Source organism: Pteropus medius, unplaced genomic scaffold (assembly GCF_902729225.1).
Source record: "Pteropus medius unplaced genomic scaffold, Ma_sr-lr_union100, whole genome shotgun sequence".
NCBI classification, from domain to species: domain Eukaryota; kingdom Metazoa; phylum Chordata; class Mammalia; order Chiroptera; family Pteropodidae; genus Pteropus; species Pteropus medius.
In genome coordinates this window covers 2,298,836-2,319,912 of record NW_024356249.1, presented here as the reverse complement: position 1 = coordinate 2,319,912, position 21,077 = coordinate 2,298,836, and the positions used below count along the sequence as shown (strand labels likewise).

At 43.7% G+C, this 21,077-nt stretch overlaps 2 protein-coding genes across 3 annotated transcripts in view; both read right to left on the bottom strand.

The window, feature by feature from the left end:
• Nucleotides 1-3,173, bottom strand: part of PARP12 (poly(ADP-ribose) polymerase family member 12) — a 34,401-nt gene extending 31,228 nt beyond the window's left edge. Inside the window, exon 1 of the mRNA XM_039860820.1 lies at nucleotides 2,774-3,173. Within this exon, the coding sequence (XP_039716754.1) occupies nucleotides 2,774-3,105 (332 nt within the window). The 5' untranslated portion in view covers nucleotides 3,106-3,173. The remainder of the gene's footprint in view (nucleotides 1-2,773) is intronic.
• Nucleotides 3,174-11,710: 8,537 nt separating this feature from the next.
• KDM7A (lysine demethylase 7A) overlaps nucleotides 11,711-21,077 on the bottom strand; it is a 65,464-nt gene continuing 56,097 nt past the window's right edge. For both annotated transcript variants that reach the window (XM_039861049.1, XM_039861050.1), the window contains exons 19-20: nucleotides 18,908-19,181; nucleotides 11,711-18,277 (exon numbers count right to left, since the gene is read on the bottom strand). In XM_039861049.1, coding sequence (XP_039716983.1) covers nucleotides 18,183-18,277; nucleotides 18,908-19,181 — 369 coding nt within the window. In that variant the 3' untranslated portion in view covers nucleotides 11,711-18,182. The remainder of the gene's footprint in view (nucleotides 18,278-18,907; nucleotides 19,182-21,077) is intronic.

Genomic DNA, 21,077 nt, shown 5'->3' with positions numbered 1-21,077 from the left:
GCAAGGTCAGCTGAGCTCAGACTACATCAGAGCAGATAGGAGGGACACCTGAGCCTGACGGAAGTGGGGAAGCAAACAAGAAAGGACCTGAGCCAAATACTTAGGGTTGAAGATGATCCAGGCAAAGAGAGAAGGGAAAAACATTCTAGGCAGAGAGGCTAATAATTGGTGCTCTCAACCCCAAATCTTATTATTATAATGATAACGATGATGACTACTAAAACTTGTTGAACATTTACCATGAAGCTGGGAATGCCCAAACATTTTATGAGTTAATTTATTCAGTCTTCAAAAAGCCTATGAGGTAGGTGATATTATCATCCCCATTTTGCAGATGATGGAACTGAGACTCAGATACAAAGTAATTTACCCCAAATCACCCAGCTAGCAAGCAGAGGCAGGGTTGGAACAAGGCAGGCTTGTCTCTGAGGCTATGCTCCTGACCACGGTACTTACTGCCCATTAAGCACAGTTTGAAAGTCAAGGACTGAAGAACCCTCCCAGAATTCACCAATGAACACAAGCAGCAATAAAGACCTATTTCTGAAACTGACCTATGGTTCAGGAAGACTAATAGAGTCACAGAATAGGCATAGAAAATACAGCCAACTACACATTCTCCCTACATGATCCAGAAACGGTCAGAGAAGGAAGGTTCAAGAAATTCTCTTACATGAACCTCAAGGAAAAGGTAAAGATGAAGAACGAAAAAGAAAACACAATTATCTAGGTCAGTAAATACCATAGGTTCAGATTTCCAAGATGAGTAAAATTTGACCTCCAATTTTGGTAACTACCCTAAGAATAGGTCTGCCATCTTTATTTTACCAAATACAGGCATTAACAAAATCTACCAGCTATCCTCATCATCACATCCATCCATCCATCCATCCGTCTGCCCATCTGTCTGCCTGTCCGCCATTTACTGTGTCCACCTTTCTCTCCAGCTGCTGCTCCTGATTCTCCCGAGGTGGATCTTCTCTAACAGTCCCTGAAAGCCAAATTTCACCAGGGTTCCACCTTCACACCCCACCTCAGATCTGACCCATTCATGGAGCCACAGCCCCATACCACTCAACGACTTCCAAACCAGCCAATCGGGGCCCTGGCGGTCCTCCCAAACTTCAGATCCCTGACTAAGCAAGCTTCAAAACAAAACACTCTCCTTCTCTCTCAGCCAATAAGAAAAGAAGTAATGGTCATCTCTCAGTCAACAAGAAAGAAAACTGAGTCATCCCCTGTCATATTCTGTCACTACATTCTCACCAACTCCCTCCATCTCTCACACATGCATCGCTTCTTAAGGCCTTATATGGGCCTTCAAATATTCTAATCTAGATATTTCTGCGCAGCTGCTTCTCAGGGACTACATTTCCCCAGCCCTCCCCCACTCCCCATCTAGGTGCGGTCATGAGACATCTTGTGATCCAGGGATGTGGATGGAAGAATATCTACCAGTTCCAAAACTGACCCATAAAAAACTCTCTCCAACCCTCTACTGTGCATCTTGTCTACCTGCTTCCTGGAACCTGATACCCAGAATGGCTTTAAGAGCCATGGGTTGAAGAGAGCAGAGTCTAGGTGAACCAGCCTGGATCCCTGAATGACTGCATGAAGCAAGATCCGTACCCAACACTGACTGATGGACCTGACATGAGCAAGAAAGAAGATGTACTGTTAAGCCCCCCACTCCCAAAAAAAGAAAAGAGAAAGGAGGGAAGGAAAAAAGAGAAAGAAAGGAACAAATCCTTTTAGGTAACTGGACTAATTTCCAAACAGGTCCCCATCACAACCTCTTGTAAATGAGCATCCACACCGCTACCTAAGATACATCTTTCTAAAATGCAGACCTGATGGCTGCTCTCTCCTGCCATTTGACCGGCCCCTATCCCATTTAGGGTGAGGTCCAAACTCTTTAGCCCAAACCTAGTCCGCCCACTGCAAAAATCTCAGCGAGCACCTGCTGTATGCACAGAGGGAAACGACGACCCAGGGCCAAGACTGCAGGGCCTTCCGCGCTCACGGAACTTCCGCCCACCTGGGGGGAGGGGAGTTATGGTAAGTGCTGTGAGAAAAGTAAACAAGACCATGTGATGGAGAGGAAGGGCGGGCTCAAAAGGAGTGTTTATGGCCTTAAGGATTCACGGGGCAAACCAGGAAGATCGCTGCAGACAGAGCAAAGCCCACGAGATGAGCAAAAAGGCTGGAAATGGGCATCCAGGAGGGGTGTGGCTGGAGTGCAGCCGGGACCAGCTCCCTGCGGTCCTTTCGGGAGATGGTGCGGAGCTTGCATTTTATCCTAGACGCAAGCGAAGCCTCTGCTGGCTTGTAAGCCGGTGAGAACAGGGGCTGAGCGAAGTTGTAACAGGTTCCTTGGCCCGTGTGGCTTTCAAAGCTCCGGAGACCCGGCGTCATGGCGCGCTGAGAAGCCAGACCGGCCCCTCCCCCGGCCGCTCGGCGACCACGCTCCCCACCCCCACCCCCACCCCCACCCCGGGCCGGCCATTCCTAGAGCGTTCCAGTCCGCGGCGCGCGCCGAGTGGCGCTCGGACGGCCGGAGCCTTGAGGGCACGATTCCACCGAGTCCCTCACACGGCGCCCGGCATGCAGTAGGTGCTCGATAAGTGTTCGCTGAGGAGGGATGCGGGGAAAGACCACCACACCGCCTCCCCCAAACCCTAAGAAGGGCCCCAAACGGCCGGGAGCGGAGGCGACCCGGGTCCTCGTCCCGCCCCCCTCCCGGGCCCGCCGTCGGGCCGGCGCGGCGCCTTACCCGGCCTTCGAGAACTTGCAGGCCCCGTAGACCATGAACTTGCAGAGGTGCAGCTGCGAGCAGAGCCCCGCGCAGACGGGCTTGGCGCCCTGGTGGTCGCGGCAGAGGCGCAGCGCCGACACGGCCAGCACCACCCGCTCGGCGGCCGCCGCCGCGCCGCGCGCGCCCGGCCGCACCGCCACCGCGAAGCGCTGGTGCTGCCGCAGCAGCCGCTCCAGCGCGTCCGCGCCGACGCCCTCCCGCAAGCGGCGCCGCAGCTCCTCCAGCTCCAAGGCGCCCCCGGCCGCGCACAGCACCTGGGTCACCTCGCCGAGGACGGCCGCCTGGGCCATGGTCGCGGGAGCGCACTGCCCGTCGGACCGCCGGCCGGCAGAGCGACTCCCGCGGGGTGGGGACGCCAGCGGGAAACGAAACCGAAAGCTGAGCCGGGCCGGGGTAAAACAGAACCCGTGCGGCCTCGCCACGCCCACCGGCCCGCAGCTGAGCGGGGCTCGCCGCCTTCCGGCCTCAGGGCCCTCAGCTGAGGCGCCCTCCCAGCCCGACGAGGGGATCATCAGCGCCGTCCAAGGCCGCAGGTGCGCCGACGGCTGCCGGGACTCTTCACCGGGGCCCTCGGCGGGGTCCTCCGGGCGCTTCGAAGACGAGGCCTTTGCTTTCGGGGCAGCGCTCTGCGTCTCACGAGGCCCCTCACCTCGAAGATGGAGGAGCGACGCCCGGGAGCGCGCGCGCGCGCGCGCTGCCTGCCTGGGGGCCCGGGCGCGAGGCGACCGCGCTCCTGCGGGAGCCGCGGCCTTTGCACCCGGCGCCTCACGTCCGGCGGGACGACGACCCTGCGGCCACCGCCGGCGAAAACCGGCACCTCGAAGTGCCAGATGGGCTGCAGTGTCACTTTCTCCCCCAGTGCTGGCAGCGAAGCCCTCGTTTTAAACGTACTGGCGTAGATATATACATAGATCCGTTTAAAAAGCCAGTCCGCGTCCCCGCGCCCCGGCCGAATGAAGGGTGAACAACAATCGAAAGGCCGTTCGGAACGTAGGGAGGGACAAGCTCTAGAGTTGCCGATGGAAATGTGAATGGTTAGGGCCTTTTGGGACAGTCATCCGGGAATAGCCATTAAAATGGTCAGTGTGCGCGTGACCTTTGACCCAGCAGTCCTTCAGAGAATCTTCCAAAAGTAAAAGGAACAGTACATATGTAGGCGAGCGTTTTTGTGGGGGAGGTAGGGTACTAGGAACAACGGGTTCATGTGTTATTCGGACTAGCCAGTTTTAACAATCATGTTAAATCTCTTGTCTGTTTAGATTTAACAGGTGTGTTAAATCTGTTAACACATTCACGATGTGTTAAGTGAACAAAGAAAGCTGTGTAGAGATGGCGGATATCGGTTGCAAAAAGAATCCTATTTGTGTGTGAATGTGGCAGGATATTTTTGAATGAACCTGAAGAAGGCTGAGGAAGGACACACACTGTGCTGTTTGCATTAACACCGGTTGTAGGGAGTAGGCAATAGGAGGTACTAGGAGAGTGAAAAGGAGATGAGGGGTAGAAAGGTGGGGAGAAAGGATTTACGAGATACGTTAACTTAAAAAACATAAAATTCTACTGATAATATTACTACAAAGTGTAAAAAATCTTTTGTATGGATGAAGAGTAGCTAGTACCGTGAACAAATGGAAATGAATGAGTGGCAATTTTTCTCTCGAATTTTTTTTTAATGTGTGTGGAAAAGTGACTTTTCCATGAAAAATTTAATTTTTTATTTTGATTGTGGTTTTAATATTGTTTTGCAATAAAGCAACACATTTTTAAAAGAAAGGAAGGGTGATGGCAGTGAAAATGCTGGAGTAAGGACCTCGGAAAGTTTGTCCTTCTATACAAGCAATGAAAAACTGGGAAAAATGGGCAGAATCAACATTTTCAGAGCTCTGGAAATTAACCAAAGTCTTGCAGCAACTCATTTAGCATTTAGTCAAGAAAAACAGCTGAATCTAAGTAAGCATATCAAACTTTGTAGCATTCTATCTCCTTCACAGCTCCATGCCTGCCTTGAAAACTCACAGCCCACATTGCCGGTACCTGTACCAAACAGCAAAACAGAGCTGGAGCTTTCAAAGCCTCAGTCCCAAATAAGTCATTATGTGACCTGTCTAGTGGTCCCCTGGAAGACTGCCTGAAAAGACTGATATTTATTCCACCTCACTGGAAAAAAACTAGCCCAATCCTAATGGCTTCTCCCCATGGGTGGTTTTATCATTTAAATAGTTTAACATCATGACTAGCTGAGGCTATGGGTAACATTTGGGGGCAAACAATAAGCCAAAAAGCTTAAAAGAAAAAGCTGAAGTATGAGATGTCCACTGGGGCTTTGAAAAGCTCCAATTTATTTCTAGGAATCTAGAAGGCCACACACATGCCTCACAGTGGATTCTCATTATTCTCCCCAAAGTTACCATGAACACTGAATTAGCGAATGCTAAATCATTGCTCCTAGGGCAAGTACAGGGTTAGGTTCCTGCAAGGCTCTGGTCACATTTTTGGCAATTTGGATTAATGCATAACCCCTATGTGTGTATCTGCTTAAAGCCACCTTATTTAATGTGTTTTTGATTCATTCATATTGAACTCACAGCTCACGTCACTGCAGCGCATGCCTGAATGAAGCTTCTAACGTATTTTCTCCTTCGGGCATATCACAGCCTGCTTGCACTTAAGGACACTAGGTGGCCTGTCAGCACTTATGCCTGGGGGGGGCACTTTAAACAGTGAAATCACCAACAAAAAGCACCAAAATATGAAAAACATGGCACTAAATAGACCACCAAAAGGACACTTGTTTACCCCATGATAGTTGAAACAAAAGGTAGAGTATCACCTCACTATGTGCCCATGAATGACCATCAAAGTACCACACATAGTGATTGGGGGTTACGAGATGAATTCGCAGATATGGAATCTGTGAATAAGGAAGGTCAGCCACAAATACTCCTCAGAGTTTGTCCCTTCACCGGGCTATCAGACCCCTGCACCATGATCCAACAAGCAATGGCTAAGGCCTGCGGACGAGCAGGCGCAGAGGCAGGAAGAAAGTTCCAGGCCCTTCTGGCTCTTTGCACCTGCACCTGGGCAAAGTCGCTCCAGTAGCAAAGCTTGCAAATGGGCACACAGAATAAAAAGGATCCAAGGGCATCTGGGCAGAGCGGACAGTGTCCAGGGCACACTTTGTGGCTTGAGTCACGGGAACATGACTGATGAGCAGAGATAATTCCCATAGAGGGACGAGGAAGTCTCCACTGCTGACCAGGCTTGACACCAGGCATGGGACAGCATGTTACCCCAGACCAGCAGCAGTTGCTTTTACTAGCACAGTGCTTTTTCCTCTTTTATAAGCCCCTGCTCTGACAGAAGGAACCCTGTCTTGTTCCATTGACCTCCCCAGAGCCTAGCCAGTATCTGATATTCAGTAAATATTTGAGGAATGAATAAGGACAGCAAATGTCGCCCATAACGCTACCACCCAAATGGAGTTCTATTCATGCCTGGAGATTTGCTTTAGACATGGGTAGGGCTAGAAGCCCTGTCTCCAAACTTCATCTGGCCTAAGGTAAAGGGATCATTTCAAGGGCCATGAGCAGGCCAATGACTCGGTAAGAACACTTCTTATGCACTGGTCACCATTACTGAGGTCAGGAGAGTCTAAGCAGATAATGTGGTAAGAAAAATGTTTCTTCTTTTTTAAAACATGGATTTATAAACTTTACTCTCTGATCGTTATTGTTTATATGTGTATAACTTGATCCAGTAGTGCTGTGGGTTGAATTGTATCCCAAAGTTCGTATGTTGAAGTCCTAACCCCCAGTACCTCACTATGTAACCGTATTTGGAGAGAGGGTCTTTCAAGAGATAAAATGAGGTCATGATGGTGGTCCTGAATACAGTATGACTAGTGTCTTTATAATAAGGGGAAATGTGGACACAGGCAGGTATTGAGGGAAGATGGTATGACGAGGCACGGGGAGAAGATGGTCATCTACAAGTCAAAGAGAGAAGCCTGCAATGGATCCCTCTTCTATGGCCCTCGGACAGAATCAACCCTGCTAACACCTTAGCCCCCAACTTTTAGCCTCGAAAAAGATGAGCAAATAAATCTGATAAACCTCCCAGTCTGTGGCACTTTGTTGCAGCCTCCCAAGCAAACTAAAACAAGTAGTTAGCCCCCAAATGGAAGAGAATAGGCACCTCCCATTGGCAAAACAAATAAACAAAATCTCAGAAGGGATCAGTCTTTGGAGTGTCATCGAAGTCCTCTGCAATCCCACAGACTGCCCAAGGTCACCTTCATGCTGGCTGGGGCCGGGGCGGGGGGCGGAGGGGTGCGGTAATATTATAATTGACTAACATATTTATTCTTGACTGTTATTCTTAACTCAGACTTTCAGAGAATCACTGCTGGTGGTTACTGCAGATTATTGAAGCCTGTATTCTGGAGTGAAATCAGTCCTTCTCTGGGGAAGGGGTTGTTTTTCCTAAGAGGTGGGTGTAGAAATTTCCAAGAGTATACGATTTGTGTTGGATCATTTCCATTCGTTCCTCCAGGGCCACTTTCCACTCTCCTGCACCCTGCTCTGTGCTCCTGGAGGCTGGACAGGATCAAAGGGGCTTCCTGGATGTCCAGCTCCCAGCAGGACCCACCAGAGAGAGGCCCTGGCAGGTGATCAAGAGAAAAGCCAGAGTACTCACCCGCCTGGCTTTCCCCCTGGATGGCTAGTTATATCCTTGTGCCAGAGGCCGCAGCTCCTGTGGGACGATCACACGACTGCCTCTGCACTCTAGTGACTTCTCCCTTCCCTGATACCGCAGGGGCGGGAGTGGCTCCTCCTCTTTGTTGCCAGCCCCAGGATGACTCACCATGCTTTGTGTTTTTCCCTAGCCCCTGCACACTCATTTATTAAGTCCTTTTATTAAGCTCTTCCCAATTATGCAGGTCGAGGGTACCATTAGCATCTTCTAGGGGACCCCAGCAAATAACAGGCTGAAGAGGGAATAGTGGGAAAAGAGGGTTTTGAAATAAAAGCGAAGGCAGGGAATGGGGTGTTTCTGAAAATGGTTCATTTTCCCTTGGGCTGTGAGGGGTAATCATATTTAATGGACGAATTTCAAGTGTCCTCTGAATTCAACTATCCGAAGCCTTTCATAACTCCTATCAGTATGCTTAGCTCTACCTGTGAGAAGCTAAGGGAAGGGCTATTCAGGGCAGTAGGGCCCTTCCCATCTTGCTCCTCCCTCTGCTGAGGCCTACATGGGCTGGCAGAACCATTTATAGAGCACTGTGGTGTCCTAGAGATCAAAGTAGAATCAGAATGAAAAGTATTTAGTGACCCACAAAAGCAACAGGAAGCAGCTGCCAAGGAGTGATTCAGTAGCAGATGCAAGGCAGTTAGTTGCCTTTATTCCAGGTCAACCACAGCCAAGTGAGGCACCGAGGGAAGGAGACCGAGGGAAGGAGACCGATACTGCAGTGATAAACATTCAAGTAGCATATCCTCGGGCAGTGCACACTATGTGCTCAGCACTGTGTAAACATGAGGAAGGTCGAAAACAATGGTACCCTTGGTCCCTGTCCTCAGGGTTATTCTGATGTAATTAAGAAGTCAACAGACTTGAGGAAAACGAGAGAATAATAATCACTACTTTACTAAGCACGGATGTGCCAAGCACAATGCTAAATGCTTCACATGGATTATCTCATGTATTTTTCATAACAAACGTGTGACGTAGAAGCTACTATTACACCTTTAGAGCTGAAAATACTGAGACTGAGTTGAGAGGGATTAAGTAACTTGTCCAGATGTTAGGTGGCTCAGCTCTGTGGCTTCCAGTGTCCAGATATGATAGAAAAAAGAGATTCTTCCCCTCTCTGGTTGGACAATCCAAGCAGCCATCTTGGATCATGAGGTGGAAGCCAGATGCCAAAGATGGCAGGCCAACAGGACGGAATGGATCTGGACCCCTAACAACTTTGTGAAGTAGTCACCAGTCCTGGAAGGCCTGTCTCCAGCCTTCTATCTTGTTTAAACCATTAGGGTTTTGGGTTTGCTCTCCCTTGAAGCTGACTCCACCTCCAACTGATGTACCATGTTAAGGATTTGGGTCTTGATCTTAAGAGCTGCTAACGAGAGGCTGTGGTTGTTGGTGGCAATCAAGAGAAGGTGACGAAAGGCATGATAAAACGAATGGACAGGCCTTTGTGACTCGTTTGGGGTGGGGAAAGGGAGGATTTGAGAATAGCACCCAGGAACCGAGTTGAGACAACTGAAGATTGCTGAGGTCATGCACCAAGAAAACACATTTGGGACAGGACGTGGGGGTTTGGAATCTGATAATAGAAGTGTAAGGTATTCCACCAGGTGGCCCCAGCCAGCAGGACACATTGATCTGGACTTCAGAAACCAACCCTGGAACTCACGTCCTGCTTTCCCTGCCACTGGCCAGGTTCCTCTTCCCCTTTACAGCCAAAGACTCTGCTGTGCTCAGCATACACCCAGGCCAGCTGCGTGGTTTGTCTTCCAGGTGAGCCCTGCTGAAGCCCTGAGCAATTCCTTCCCTGAAATCATACCGCCTGGGAACTAAAGCGGAGCAACAGCCCATGAAGGGTCCCGCTTCAAAGCTCTGAAAATACTGCTCTGTGGAATCAAGTAGCTCTTTCAGGAAGCACTTTTTTTTTCCCCTCTAGGTAGGAAAAATCCTTTCATAATTAGGTACTGCCTAATTGTTTTGTAGTTTTAAACACTAAAATTACTATTGCTTTCAAAGCAAGTACACTAGAGTTTACAAGGCAATTACAATAAAATTTTAGGTTTTAGGTTCTAAGTGAGCTATGTAATCACAGTTTATCTCATTAAAGAAAAACCCATTCTGCCTTCTATTTCTTGAAGACACTTGAAACACATATGTTTTGTAACATCATATTGATGAGCTTCTGTAGACCTTAACAGTTGACAGAAGTGGAATTCTAAAACTGTGTAGGGTTCTTTTCTCATTGTTCCGCTTTTCCTTTATCCAATCCTTCCACCCCCTCCCCACTGAATCCCATTAGAAGAGAGAGAGAGAAGCACGCCTGTTCTTTCTCCTTCCTTATCTGGGCTGATCCATCTGAAAATGATGAGGGGCTGAAAATGATGGCAGAAGAGGCTTCAGTGTGGGAAGGCGGAGCCAGAACAGCAAGAGAGGCAGCCGTGCTGTCTCACGGGGGCCTTGTCTCGGAGAAGGGGTTCAGTAGGCGTGGCCTCCGCTTACATTGTAGCTCTGCGACTTAGGGCATTCATGTTAGGTTCATGTACTCTAACAGTATCACATGTCCCTTGTTTACAGCCTGTCCTTCACTAGAAGGTGGAATCCTAGAAAATAAACTGCATTCTTTCATGTGTGCCCAGCCCCTGGGAAAGGACAGACTCAAAGTTTAATTGAGTGACAGAAAACTTCCAGAAGAAAATATATTTTCAACCCGAAATGGATGCCTACCAAAAAATTTTTAGACTATGAAGCATTTCTAAAGACCATATCTATTCCTTTTAAATAATTGAAAGTATCTAACAATAAAAAATAGAGAAAAACAATTCAGAAGAAATAACATGGCCTTTAGAGTTAGGCTTTCACTTAAAATCTCAGTTCTACTTATTAGCAGTGTGAACCTCGACGTTATTTACAGTCACTGGCCTCGGTTTCATCTGCAGGATGGGGAGTGCCCCACTTACCTTGTTGGGCGATTGTGAGGAAGAAATGAAAATACGCCTTGTACACAGTAAGTACTCAAATGGAATAAAATTAAGATAATGAGGGCTTCTGTTCCAAAGTCTGTCTGCAGCAGAGCACCTGATTCTTCCCACTCTAAATTGAGGGGTGGGTGACACCCCACATTCCACAGCGATGATCTCACTGCTTGGTGGAGACAGACATCCAGTTAAAAGTCTAAAGAGCGTAGGTACTGATAATCCCTAACAAAGGCTAAACATCCCACAGGTTCACAGATAGTACGTGAATTTTTACAAACGGATTCGGATTTAGTTTCAATCAGCTGGAAGAACGCAGGCCAGTAAGAAAGAGGAGGTGTGAATGTGCTTTGGGTAACAGGTGTTGAGGTGCTTTTAAGTGCGTGCATTCTGGCACCCTGGCACCCTGGCCCACCTGCTCTAGCAGGTGTTAGTACAGGAAGAGCCCTGGTCCTCCTGCCACCTTGGTTTCCATGAATCTGTACTTGGACTCTTCCTCCACAGCGGATATTCTACCCACTTCCTGCCCCCTCCCAGGCTCCTCTCCTGACCGGAAGTGCTGCTCCCAGTGCTCCTTCCTCCTTGGTCCAAGGCTCCTCAATCACCTGCCCAAGGCAAGGTCTCACCACACTCAGCTCATCCCAGACCCGGTCGTGGACCCCTTGAAAGCGCTATGTCCAAAACAGAACTCATTTTTCTCACTAAACTGGCACTTGCACTCGCACTTGCACTCCCGCTCCCACTCCCCTAGGCAGCCAGGTCACAGCGTGCGTCCTCCTCCCTGGCCTTTCACGTCTACCATAGATATGCTCATGCAGGACTCGGGCTGTGTCCTGTTCACTCCTGTAGTTCCAGCGCTAGAACAGCGCCTGGTATCATGCAGGTGGCTCAGTGAGTATTTGTGTGGAGCCCAAGTTGGGAACAACAAATGCTCTTAACCGTCCCTCAGTAGCACCCACATCCATGGCCGCAGCATAGCCTCACCTTGCAAATTACCCTCTGATGTTCTTTCCTCTCGTTTGGCAATTGCTTCCCCCAGCAGCATATCTAATAAAACAATATGACACATTACTTTTCACAGTAAGGAGCCTAAGTTTGATACAGTTTTTCCCCACACTCAAATAATTCACCCACGATTCAATAAGCAGAAAAAGGGAACAGAAAGTCAGAATTGGATATAGAATTCAAATTTTTTTCTTTCAAAGACACATTTTTATACAACTTCCAACATTTATACTTTCAAACAAAATGAGCCAAAAATACACCAAGCGCTAAAAAAAATCAAAACAGAAGTAATACAATTTTAATTTCAATATTCAAAATACAGAAATTGGAAATACCAAATACAACTTTAAACAAGTCACTTGTCTTCCCCTCTAATAACCAATATAAGCTATTTAAAGACTTACAAATTTAAAACAGAAACAAAATAAATACTGTACACTTTCCCTGCCTGCAGGCAAAAGATGGGAAATACTGTCATGAATCGAAAAAAACGCTCTTAAAGCTTCAGCGTCCCACTTCCCAGCCACACCCCACTCCGTAGTCACACAGTGTGCTTCTGTCTTCAAAGGACACACATGTGCACACACACTGACTGCCTATACAAACAGACAAGACACTACTCTGCAGACACCCCAAACAAGAAAGAGTGACAGTCACCTTGGACCATGGGCATAAAAATCAGTTAAGGAAAGTCAGTCAGGCTAGCAAAACATTACTACAAAACTAGTAAATACCATAGCCAACAACCATCCCCTTTTCAAATTTCACAGATTTGAAACCCCTAAAATCAATACTACCCCTCCCTACCACCTCCCTCCACCCTTCCATCCCCAAAAAGCCTGCTGAAGCACTGGCAAAGTTAGACGTTTCACAGTAAGTGTGAAAATTCATATTATATAATCTCTTCAAATGAACCTTTCACCCTCTTTCCACAGCATGAAACTGTTATGGCTTAATTTATATTAAAAGTAAAAAAGTTTTTACGGAAGGAAATACACCCTGCAAAGCTGCGCGTGCATTTCCTGATCAGTGCTATTTCATACCTAACAACTGCATGACTTGCTTTTGCAGTCAGAAGCTGTTTTGGAAAAAACTGAGGTTATAGCTTTTGATTCAGTCTAACCATAAATGTAAGGCCCTTAGTTTGGTTTAGGTTTCTTTTGCAAGATAAAATAACCTTGGGGTTCACTTAGCAAGTTACACCTCAGGTCCCTGACTATCATGTGGAAGTTATATGTATGCTTTGTAAAAATAAAATGGTTACTTATGAATCTTTGAGGGAAGAAATGATTCCAGGCAAGAAATTAACTCATTCTATATTCCACTTAATGCTGGTAACTGTTACCAACCAAAATCTACCACAGAAATAGAAGAGCATGTCTGGGTTATTTTATTCCTGCAAAATATTATATATTCCAGCACTTATGATCACTGTTTTGGTGAAAAGTCTTGAGGGGGAATAGCTGACACTTTGAAAAGGAAATAGCCAAAATAAAACTGGATGGAGGCAAGGTTTATTTTTATGATTAAGTTCCACTGAGGACTGCTTTCTGAAATAAGGAAAAGTGAATTCAGAATGTCACAGGTCTTGCATAGGTAAACTACTTGGAGGTCAAGGGCTACGTGGTAGCCAGGGTTTATTAGTGAAATAGTGCAGAGCAGATAAACTTGTTGGAAGAATCACTGGATTGAGTTTTAACAAAAAATTTAATGCTGCACTTGAGACAAAGCTTTAGGACACTAGAGAGGGCACCAAGGGTGAAAGGAAGACTCTAAAGGAAAGAATGAAGGTAAATAAGTGTTATTTTCCCCTACCTACTAAAGAGGAAAAAATACTATAGAAGAATAAAACCACAGTCTATCACAATAAGCTAATTGCTTTGGAAATGGGCATTTGCTTCTTAATGATCTTAATTTAAAAAATCTGTTCACGTGAGGGATATTTGACTATGGCATGATGTTCACTGAAAAACAAATGACAATAAGGGCAGGGTTTTTAGTAAGGCTACAGTACTAAAATTACTTTAGTCCAACAGCAATGTAGTGAGCATATTACCTCTTCCCCTTTCTTTCCACCTGGCTTCTAGTAAGCATATCAACACCACCAGCAGAGGCTGCAGTCACAGAGGAGGGTCTGTGGTAGAGGGGAAGCAAGGTACCAGAGGTCTAGGATCCACTGTGACCCCAGGTGAATCACTGCCTTATCTGGGTTTCATTTGTCTCCTTTAGTTAATAGTGACACTTTTTTCCTAAGCTAAAATGGCTGACACTCGACCTTCTCAAGACTGCTTTAGGTGAAGGTCTAGGGCATTCAAAAATGACTGGTGATTTTAGCTTCTCTTTTTGGAGGGAGCAATTAACTTAATGTTTAATTAGAAAAACGAACTTTTAAAAAATCTTCACATTGCCGTTATTGAGCCCTCATCTCAATGTGAAATCATGAACTCTTCGGGGGAGCTCTTGTCACTCTAGAGAGCATCTCTTGAAAAAAGCAGGAAGAACCTTCATTTTGAAGATGTTCCGCTGTGTCTTCTCTCCTGCACCACCAGTGGTTTCTCTCTCTACCCAACAAGCTGTTGTCAGACAGCCCTGAGCCGTCTCTGATGACTTCCATATTTGGAACCACCATATTTTACGCCCCCGTTCCATGGGTTGTTGCCAAATCGTTCTGATACCTTGACTTATTTTACCTTTATCTAGTGCCTGAAGAGTTAGCAGACTCTGAGGAGCAGTACCATCCTAATTCCTCTTTGAGAAAAACCTAAAACTATCTTCCAATTACTTTAAATCTTAATGATTTGAAAATAAACATTATTCACTGGAAGATAAACATAAACTACTTCACTTTTCCTTTTACTTCAAGCACTAATTCTGATTTTAATTCAGCACCTTGTTAAGAGTCTTCAGATTTTTTAGGTAACATGCTCTAAGCATATATTTGACATGGAATAGATTTTATGAGTAATAGGAGTTTTCATTTAAATGCATATGAATGTACATTCATTATCATTGTAACTTAAATAATGATAAATTATCTGCAAGTACAAAGTGTTAATAGATTAAGGAATGCTTTTCTATGTTTTTCCTAACTGCCCGCATTTTTATCCAAACTTACAAATGAGAAAACTGAGACTCAGAAAGAATAAGTGACTTATTCAATGTCACATAGCTGACATATAAATGGCAGAACTTGGACAAAAAGTCAGGTCTTCTGCTCCCTTCCATGCTAAACCATGACCCTCTATTACCAACATTAAAATATTAACTTTTAAAATGTTTAACAAAATTTTAATTTAAAAAATTTTTACCTTCGCTTCTACAATAGCATAGTATATCTCAGTTGAAACTAATAAATTATGCTTTTTAAAAGTGAATGGTCGCTCTTTTGCTTAAGTTTGCTTAGATGTGAAAATAATACTGCTTATTTCCTGGAGAACATACCTTCAAAGGCAGAGACCACACTTTGACTTTGCATTTCCCCAGAGTACTAAGTAGTGCCTGGCACATAGTAGGTGTTTGATAAATACCTGCTGATCCCATATGAATAAATACAGTAGAGTTCATTAAAAAGGCAATAATTAGGATTGTTAAAAAATAGAACAGTATTCAAGCTAAGTATTTAAGTAGTGATAAAGATGGGCTTGTTTTCTGAGTTTATAAGATGATTTCATTCAGAATTTTCACTTCTGTATGCTTTAAAAATTAACTGATGCTTATGAAATTCAATGTATTTCTAGGATACTAAACTATTATAAATGCCAGCTCTGTACTGTTCACATCATTAATCAATACTTGAGAGCATTATATTATGTGACATAATGAATTACAGCACAGTGGATCCCAGATTAGCAGAAGTCACTTATTTGAATCAATACAGGAAAATTATCTACTGCTACAATTAAAATTGCATACATTAAATCATAATTGTTTTATATATTGGTACTTGCTTATAACTAGCTAAATGCCACCATTGCTGTCTTCCTAAGTTGCAGTATCTATACAGTAGTATTGTTTATAAATGAGACTGAGAAGATAAAAGGTTGTCTATTACAGTTGAGCCCAGATACTAGCTGAAGTTTCCTCAAGGTTCAGTCATTTCCATGAGATAAACGTATGCATCACAGCCAGTAACTTTAGAAAACTAGCAAAGTCATTGGATCAGTGACTAAATTTTTATCAATTCAGAAAAGAAGATACATGTATTCTGTTTTAGTGGTTATATTTATTACCTTACTGAAAGTTTTAAACTTAGCTAGTTAATGGGCTAAAACTGCCAAAAATGAATCCACAGTACCTTTACTTAAGAGTTCCACATACTGGCTACTTAAAATTACTATTTACTGGCCTAAGTACACACAGGGTGGATACTGGCCATAATTTTAATTCATAAAAATAAACTTTTATTTTAATGTTTATAGCTAAAGAAAAAAAGTCAGGTAATCAGAAACACTTAGAGCTGTGAAGAACGTGAAGAAAACGACGAAAAAGCCAGACCATGATATAATTGAAAGAAGAAATTGTAACTGTTATTTCTTAAACCAAAACAAAAACATGCGCACTGTTAAATCTAAAATGGTATCTATAGAAAACCAAAACATCACAGTAACATACTGTGTGGGGAAGGTGGGAGAATCAGAGCCAAATTTTTAACTTTTTTTGAGATTCAATGACTAATCAAATGACTGACTGTATCCATCTCTTTAGTTTTGGCATAATGTAGACACAGTTTAAGTAGACCACTTATAGACATTTAGTATTTCCGTAAAAATTCTTCTTGACACCCAGATAAGATCCAGATTTTGGTCCAGCCACTTGGACCAAAAAGGCTAATTCATAAGCTGTTTCATATTTACTCCATGAAACACTGGAATGAAGACAGAGTAAGAAATATCTCTCTTTGAAAATACATATTTGAACCATGAACGATGATAGTGGAGATTTTTTTTTTCTTAGAGCTACATGTGATACTTAATACAGAAAAGAAAGTCCTGCTACCTTGCTGACTAAAAAAAGGATGTCTATCATATGGCCGTATTTCTTCACGAAAATAAATTTGATCTTATTTGCCTATATTTTCTTTATAGGAACTTGTAAAATGCTCTATTGTCAAAATTGGAAACATCTTCACCACCTCCCCCACCCCAGAAATCACTTATTTTTATGCCATGGGGAGGGGAGTAAAACATTAGCTATGATTAGCAACTGGCATTTAGTAAAAATTGTGCATTAAAAAAAATAAATTATGTTTTAGCTATCAAAAAAAAAAAAATTGTGCATAAAGGAGATAAATGATTATTTACCTTAAAGCTCTACCAGATACTTAACCTCAATATGCGCTGGCTAAGTTAGGACAGATGGAAGAAACTGCAAGAAGCACCGATTTTACTCCAAATCCATATCTTAAATAAGTCTTTAGAAGGTTAAGAAATAAAAAAACTAAACACACACACACCTCAAAAGATCTACTCCAACATGCTTGCATCTATATAATTAATGTAGTATAGTCCTATTATATTACGGCTTATTGTGTAGATTTGAATAGACTAAGTCAAATCATATTTTCCAACAAATTAGGTACACAGAATAAAAAGTGTAAAATATAACCTCTGTGGCAGGTGTCGGCCCTGCGCTCCAATACCAGCAGTCTGAAGAAGGCCCTCTGTAGTTACAAATGTATTTGAAAAACTACAAATATGACAACTTAACCAAACTTATAATACTTTTCCCGCAAGTAGGAAGAAGATTTAAAGCTGTTCTCTTTGGGACCCAGATATCACCAGCAGAAAATGAAAATGCAAGAAGCCTTTTTTTATATTTAGGAGAAAATCGCAATGTCAAATGAAATGAGAAACGAGGGGTCTTTGACGCAGTTCTTACGCGTTGGCTATGAAAGTGTTCCCTGCAAAGAGAAGTCTGTTGTGTCGTCACAACTGTCGGGGGCGCAGAGGGGGCGGCGGGGTGTAAGGTCATCAACCTGGATAACAGTACGCACCTTGGATGTTAGCAAAAGCGAAGCTAATAGCTTATAAAAAACACGAAATATATAAAATAAAATGATTTTCATATACATCTTAATTTAAAATAATTAATGCATCAAATCCCTGTTTAAGACTTTAACCTGAATATCAAATTTAAGAGTCCAGACTAGTTACTGTTACTGTGGCTCTTCCCCACATGTAACACACGCACTATCAAAAATAATTTAAAAACCTTCACATTCTTAAATCTAAATTAGTGAGATATTTCTCCAGAAATCTTCCAAATAAATAGCTTTAAAAAAGAATTTAAAAGCTGTTAACTTTAAAAAAAAAAATCTGTTAAATAAATTATTGATAATTCTTTACCCTACCACTGAAAATAAATCAAGACACTACCAACAACAAAATGATATTCAAGCCCTGACGAGAGACCCTTTCCAGTTCAAGGTCTCCTTTTAAGGTTCTACCCTCCTTCTTCCTCTCCCCCACCAGGTCCAAAATGGTTATTGCTGAGTGGGTGTGGCACAGTGAAAATGCAGCATCAGGTTCATTTTGTTCTTCAGGCAGTGTTCTCTACTGCACACGCACGGCGGGAGCTCCAGGCTCCCGCACCCCCGAGACTGGTCTCCAAAGGGAAGAGTGGCCCCAATGGCAGCTCCGTCACACAAAAAAACGTGCATGGCCATTTCTGTTCAACTTAAGGATCTTCCCAAGACGTTGTTTGGCTGTTGCCATTCCTTTTTTTGGACGTTTACCTATAAAACACCAACAACAGTGTAAATGATGATGGAAATCATGCTTGGCACCCAGGATCCGGAAGAACCGCGGGAGGGCTGCGTGGCAAGCAAGCTTTCAGGTGTTCTGAATGGGCAAAGGCACACTCCAGCGAGTCCACTGTTTAAAGTGACGGACAAAGGCTCACCTTCTTCACAGGACTTACGTGGCCCTCGCCCAGTCTAATCTCCGCCTATCTCCTCAACGTGCGATCTTACCATATTCCACAGGAAACTGCTTCACAAACGAAACTGACGACAGTTTCATAAACACCTCACATACTGTTTCTCACCTTTGTACGGTGGGTCATACACACTATCTCTTTCCTTCAATGCTGTCTATCCTGTCGCTTCCCCCAACTCGCACGGCTAACTCCTTATCATTCTTCTCAGGATCGACATTCCTCCTCCTAAAGGCACTCTCGATCCTCAGGGGTGACTCAGTATCCTCTCCTGTTCCCAGAGTATCTGGGCACACTGCTGTCACTGTACTGTCCACAGTGCATCAGGCTGTGAGCAAGCTGAGTGCAGAGACTATGTCCTTGTGAAAGGACGCTCTCACCATCATATGTGGTCAGGAATAAATGTAACCTACGAACATGTAAAACTTACCTTTCGTTGCCTGGTTGCTGATAGGTGGTGGATTTGACGCAGGTCTCTTGGTGGGGTGAAGGGGCACTGAAAAGGAAGTTTCACCAACTGGCCTTTCTGGGCTCACACTGCCATTACTTATCCGGCATGCCCCCGAAACCAAGCTTGAATTCTGCATATACTTTCCGTTCTGAGGGCTTGAGCCACTGCTGTCCACAGAATTTCTATTTTGTATCTTCTGACTGGTTTCTGATGAACCTTCCTTTTTGATGCATTTCTGGCTTCTGCTTAGATCCTAAAGAAGAAAGACGAAAATAAGACTGAATTTTTAGGGTTCCTTTAAGATAAGTGAGGTATTTAACCTTTCGTGCATTGGTGAGTCAAGGGAGAGAAGAAAGAGACCACTGAACTTTGGTTTTCTTAACATGTAGCAGCCACAGAAGACCACCCTTCATGATGGCCGTCTCATTCCAAAGCCTAATAGCTCTGAAGGATTCAAGTATTAAAGTTACATCATAACTTAAGTCAAGAAGAAAGTATTATATCTGGCGGGGAGAGGGAGAAGAGACAGAGAGAGAGAACATGAACATAATTTCAGCAAGCCATCCTGCACGCAGGGAGCACGTGCCGGGAAAGGAACCCAAGATGGGAAACGTGGCCCTACTGTTTCCTCCGGATGTCAGCTCCCACAGCGTTCTCACTGGGTAACGTACTGTCTTTTTTAGAAGCTAACTTATGTTGTTTGCTAAAAAAAAATCCCTAAATCCTGAGCCCGAAGTCTGGTTTTACTCTAACAATTCTTCCTTCAGTCTCTTAAGACTGTTGAGTGAATGGCAGGAAACAAAGAAACAATCTCCTGAATGTCCTGAATGTCCTGAAATCAATGGAGAGGTGATGACCGGAAATGAAACTAGAAAGGAAAAGACAAACGTGAAGAGAACATACTTCGGATGTGCTGTTTCATCAAACTAGTTTTGGTTTTGTGTGTGTCTGTATGTGTGTGATGTAAAATAGCCCTTTGATTCTTTTCTTTTAAACCTTACTTTCTATATATCTCTGATTCTATAATGGTCGAGTAAGTTTTAAAAACAGCATTAAACGCAGACTTGCTTTAAATTAATCTTACAAATACGGGTGAGCATGAAGAAACGACTGTTATGATTTGACATGCCTCGCTATAATCTCTCTCTAGATTATACGCAAGAGAAATTTGGTTGTCTCTAAGGTGCTAATCACCTATCTACTTTATTTGCTTTCAAAGACAACTACAAAAACGACAGCTAGATTTAGGTAATAGCTTACTTTTAACACTGAATCTTATGTCACAAAATTCAAGACTAGGTACAGAGAGGCACTAAAAAATTATACACTGAATAAGTGAATTATAACAGTGATAGGATTTTTTACTTGACCTTTGACTCTAGAGCATATACTTCTATTAAAAGAATTTGTACACGTGAAACTGCCTTAAAAAATTTGGCTCTTTTTCTTACTGTAAAATTGGTAAGTATTTAGAAAATAAGCAAAACGAAGAAAATAAAACTCTCCCAAGCATTCATTCTCAGTACGCTTGGGGTCTAGGAGGGTTAGGAGCCTCACTCTGCCACATGAGAATTTTGGTTCTTTCATTGGCTGTCATTTTCCAAAGTTTGCAGCAAAAGGTTGTATTCGCTTTCCTTGCTATTGTAATAATTTTATTTTTTAAAAAACCTATTTTGGGTGCATTTTGTTTGGTATAAGCATTAACATGCTAGGACCCCAAGACAAAAGAAGACAAAAAGTGTCTTCTTTTAGGGGAGGGGTTCCTACTTTAGAGTCAATGGGTGGTCGGAGGGGAGAGCATAAATCATGAAAAAAATTTAAGCAAAAGTCAGTATTTATGATGAACATTTTTCTGGAAAGAGAATCTATAACTTCTATCAAATTCCCAAAGAAATTCGATACTTAAAATGTTCAAGAAACACCGTTGGAGATTAAAAAGAGACCCTCTGGTACTTTTCTTTCATGTTTCCTTTTAACCAGACATAATCTAGTACTGGCATCCGGTAGTTTTTAACTACTTCCCTGAATAAACTATTTTTTTCCAGATCACGTGCTATCCAAGACTTTTACATTGGTCATATCAGAATCTCTAAAAATGTGCATTTAATTGTAATTTTTTACCTCCCCAGATCCAGTGGCTGTTAACTAG